Source organism: Morone saxatilis, unplaced genomic scaffold (assembly GCF_004916995.1).
Source record: "Morone saxatilis isolate NCDOM2014 unplaced genomic scaffold, NCSU_SB_2.0 Contig24, whole genome shotgun sequence".
Taxonomy (NCBI): Eukaryota; Metazoa; Chordata; class Actinopteri; family Moronidae; genus Morone; species Morone saxatilis.
The window spans coordinates 242,121-245,610 of record NW_023339807.1 but is presented as its reverse complement, the minus strand read 5'-3'; the positions used below and the strand labels follow the sequence as shown (position 1 = coordinate 245,610).

Genomic DNA, 3,490 nt, shown 5'->3' with positions numbered 1-3,490 from the left:
CTCTCTCTTTCCCTAAACCCAACTGGTCGAGGTTGCCTCTTAAAAGGCAGTTTTTCCTTGCCGCTGTCGCCTAGTGCTTGCTCATGGTGGGAACTGTTGGGTCTCTTTAAATAATTTTATAAGGAGTTCGGTCTAGAACCGATCTATTTGAAAAGTGTCCTGAGATAACTTTTGTTTTGAATTGGCGCTATACAAATAAAATTGAATTGAATGGAATTAAATACATAAAAACATCAATACCAAACATAAAAAAAAAAAAAACGAAACAACAAATACAATGAAAAGATACCTATGGAAATTATATTATATATATATATATCTTTTATTTATCTATACAGTTTAAAGTTCCAGGAACAGTGCATAAATAGATATTTCTTTAAATGTGCCAATTAAGTCATTTTCATTTAGAGGTCTTACAAAAGGTCCAGTGTGTGACATTAGGAGGATCTATTGGCAGAAATGGAATATAATATTCTTAGGTATGTTTTCATTAGTGTATAATAACATGAAAATAAGAATTGTTGTGTTTTTGTTACCTTAGAATCTACAGACACTGCAGGTCACCTTCCATGGAGTCCACCATGTTTCTACAGCAGCCAAGAACAGACAAACCAAACACTGACTGTAGATGGGGCATTCACAGTGACCTTAGTTTCTCCCACACACTTGGAAGGGGAGGGTGAAACTTTTCAGTTGCAATCTGCAACTCCACCACTAGATGACACTAAATCCACACAGTGGACCTTAAATATCCAGTTAATCATTTTATAAACGGATTATGTGGTTTTGGTAAAAAAAGTTGATCTGGAAACCAACAAGTAACTGAAGTGGACATACAAGTACCTCAACTATACTTAAGTATAATATTTGAGTAAATGTACTTCAATCCAACAACAGCAAAACGAAAGTCAGTTCGACAGTGAATGTGACCGTCAATCAGTATGAGAACTTTACTAAAGAAAAGACAAATAAGCTGTAATGCAAGTGTGTATGGTTTGTATCCAACAGGTCAATTTATTAACTCTTGTTACACAATATACGTGTGCATCCCCACCCAGAAGAACCAGGCATCATTACAGACAGCCTGACCCGGCTTCACTGTCGGACCTCTGGGATCCAGTCCGTGTTAGGAAGCGCAGACTGTGGCTGCATACAGTAATTCACTCTGTACACAGGCTGCTGGAGCTCTAATACACAATGTCTACTGAGAGCCACAAGAACACAGCAAATTAATTCCCAAACAAGAGAAAACAAAAACACTACCAAAACCTAAAAAATGATATACAATCATACAAACCAGAAATATTAGAAAACTATACACGATTAAATGTGCTTGATGTAATTTCTGCATTACAAATACTTTCCATTTCACGTAAATATAGATTAATTTCATGTTCGGTTCTCCACCAATTACTGTACTCAAATGTGCACGGATTGAAACAAAAAATCATGGTTCAAGGGAAAACAAAACACTGCGCTTCCATCTTAAGACTTCAAACCACATAATCAGGACATGAAAAAAAATTTAGGAGACAAACCTCCTCAAAGTAAATCAGAAACGTTCAGGGGTGCATAAAGGAGAAGCAGTGATGGACTGGAAATGGTACAACTGCACACCAGTCCCAAAACGGAATTGCATATCACACCTTCCCACAGCCACTTAAATACTTTCTTTACACTTTCTTACATGTATATATAATATACAAACCCTCCAGTTAGTTGAAGAATCCCATCACATCAAAGAAATGAGTGCAGGCAGAAAAAATAATTTAAGATATATTACGTTGCTAGTTCAAGTGAGAAATTAGAAAACAACATTTAACTAGCAAGATTGTTGCACACACTGCATCGTGTAACATAGACAGCACCTGTCTTGCCCTGATACTGCTCTCTGAAAACATTTAAAATAAGCAGCGAAACACTAGCAAAGAGCCAACACTGTTAAGAGATTTCAAACTAACTTACATAAACCAGGAAGCAGTCGCCTTTGGTCAGAGCTGAGGGGTGGAGAAGAGAAAGAGGAGCTTCTCCACAGCTCCTAAAAGACAAATAAATAAAAGCCCAGCCCAGAGACCACGTGCAGCTTCTTCAGACTGACAGTATGGCAACACCAGGACATACAGTAGTACTGTATTTACATCGACTACATGCCTACAGACTTCTGACAGGGGAGCCACCACACCACCAATCTGAACACCAAGCATTTTATTCAAGATTGGATCATAAAAGAAGAAAAAAAAAAATCAGTCTGTTGCTTTTATCTGTTCATTTAGGGCTTTTCTTCTTTCCTTCCTTCTGGTTCCTTTCTGAAGACTGAAGAGGTAGTTTCACATTGAAAAAGGGATATGGATGCTGATTTGGAGACACCAGGTTCTAATTGTAACACAAATATCATTAACATCATTCAGAATGACAGAAATAATATCACAGGAAGTCAGAGGAAAAGCATACTGTATCACTAAGGAAAAAACAGGAGAACTATTTCTTCAGCATGAATTGGCTTTTCATGACAGACATCTCATGAGTGGGATGGGAACCAGCATTAGGTTCCTGAAGTCTCAAACAGCCTCAGCGAGCCGAATGTGCTCTCACCTTTCGTCTCGTCTCCATATTCACTAATCTCTCTTCATCTCTCCGAGTAGGTGTTGTTGTGACAACATAGTAGAAGTGAAGGTCTGGGGAGGAGCTGGTGGAGCTGGCCGCCCAGCAGAGATAAGGGGAGGAACCAGGAGAGTCTGCAGACCAGTAGGCCGCCGTCTCTGGCAGAGGTTTAGAGACCAGGAAGAAGAAGCAGCTGTGGAGGTAAGGCGGGGTTAAAGCTGGAAACCCTCCATGGGTCCTTCCTGTTGCTGGAAGACGAACTGGCCTTGACTCTGGTCAACCTGCGGAGCCAGACTGGCGTCCTCCTCCTCCACCCCGAAGTAGTGTTCGATCAGGTCGAAGGCCTTCTGGTAGATCTCCTGGTTCTCATGGCTCTGCAGGAACTCGATCTTGTCCAGGCCTGAAGGAGAGACCCACATATACACAGCTCATTTCTAACTATAATTCACAAAGCTAAAGTTTAACAGGATCAACAGTAGAGTGAGTAATGCTACAACTGTCTGAAGCAACAAGTTTCAAGAACTCTACCCCTTTGAGATATTTCCTGAGTTACATAGACATTTTGTTCATTTTAAACAGTAAGTTCTCTCACTCTCATACTCCTTCTGTCTGTGTTACTATCACAGCCTTTCTGAACTTGGTTGACAGAGCCAGTCTGGCTGTGTGTGCATATTAGTGCATGCAAGTCCCTCCATGTGTAACTGAGTAGAGCAACTGAAACTGCAGTTTTTAAAATCACCCATGTCTGTGAATGAAGGATTTATTTCCACCAAACCAGAATTGGTGATTGTTGGAACAGTGAAAAGACTAACAGACTGTTCGGGTGAGTTTTATTTTATTTCTGTCCACTTTGAATGAAGTTAGGCTGTTACAATGATACGCAGGTGAG

The 3,490-nt window shown here is 40.0% G+C and overlaps 1 protein-coding gene across 2 annotated transcripts in view; it reads right to left on the bottom strand.

Annotated features, from left to right (window-relative positions):
- Positions 1-989: 989 nt before the first annotated feature.
- Positions 990-3,490, bottom strand: part of kpna5 (karyopherin alpha 5 (importin alpha 6)) — a 10,689-nt gene continuing 8,188 nt past the window's right edge. The window contains exons 14-15 of one of the 2 annotated variants that reach the window (XR_004797071.1): positions 2,593-3,001; positions 990-2,373 (exon numbers count right to left, since the gene is read on the bottom strand). Coding sequence is in view for 1 of the 2 variants with exons in the window: in XM_035672030.1 (XP_035527923.1) it covers positions 2,814-3,001 (188 nt within the window). In the remaining variant the exon portion in view is untranslated. Of the gene's footprint in view, positions 3,002-3,490 lie in introns of both variants that reach the window. The other variant, XM_035672030.1, reaches the window with a different exon arrangement.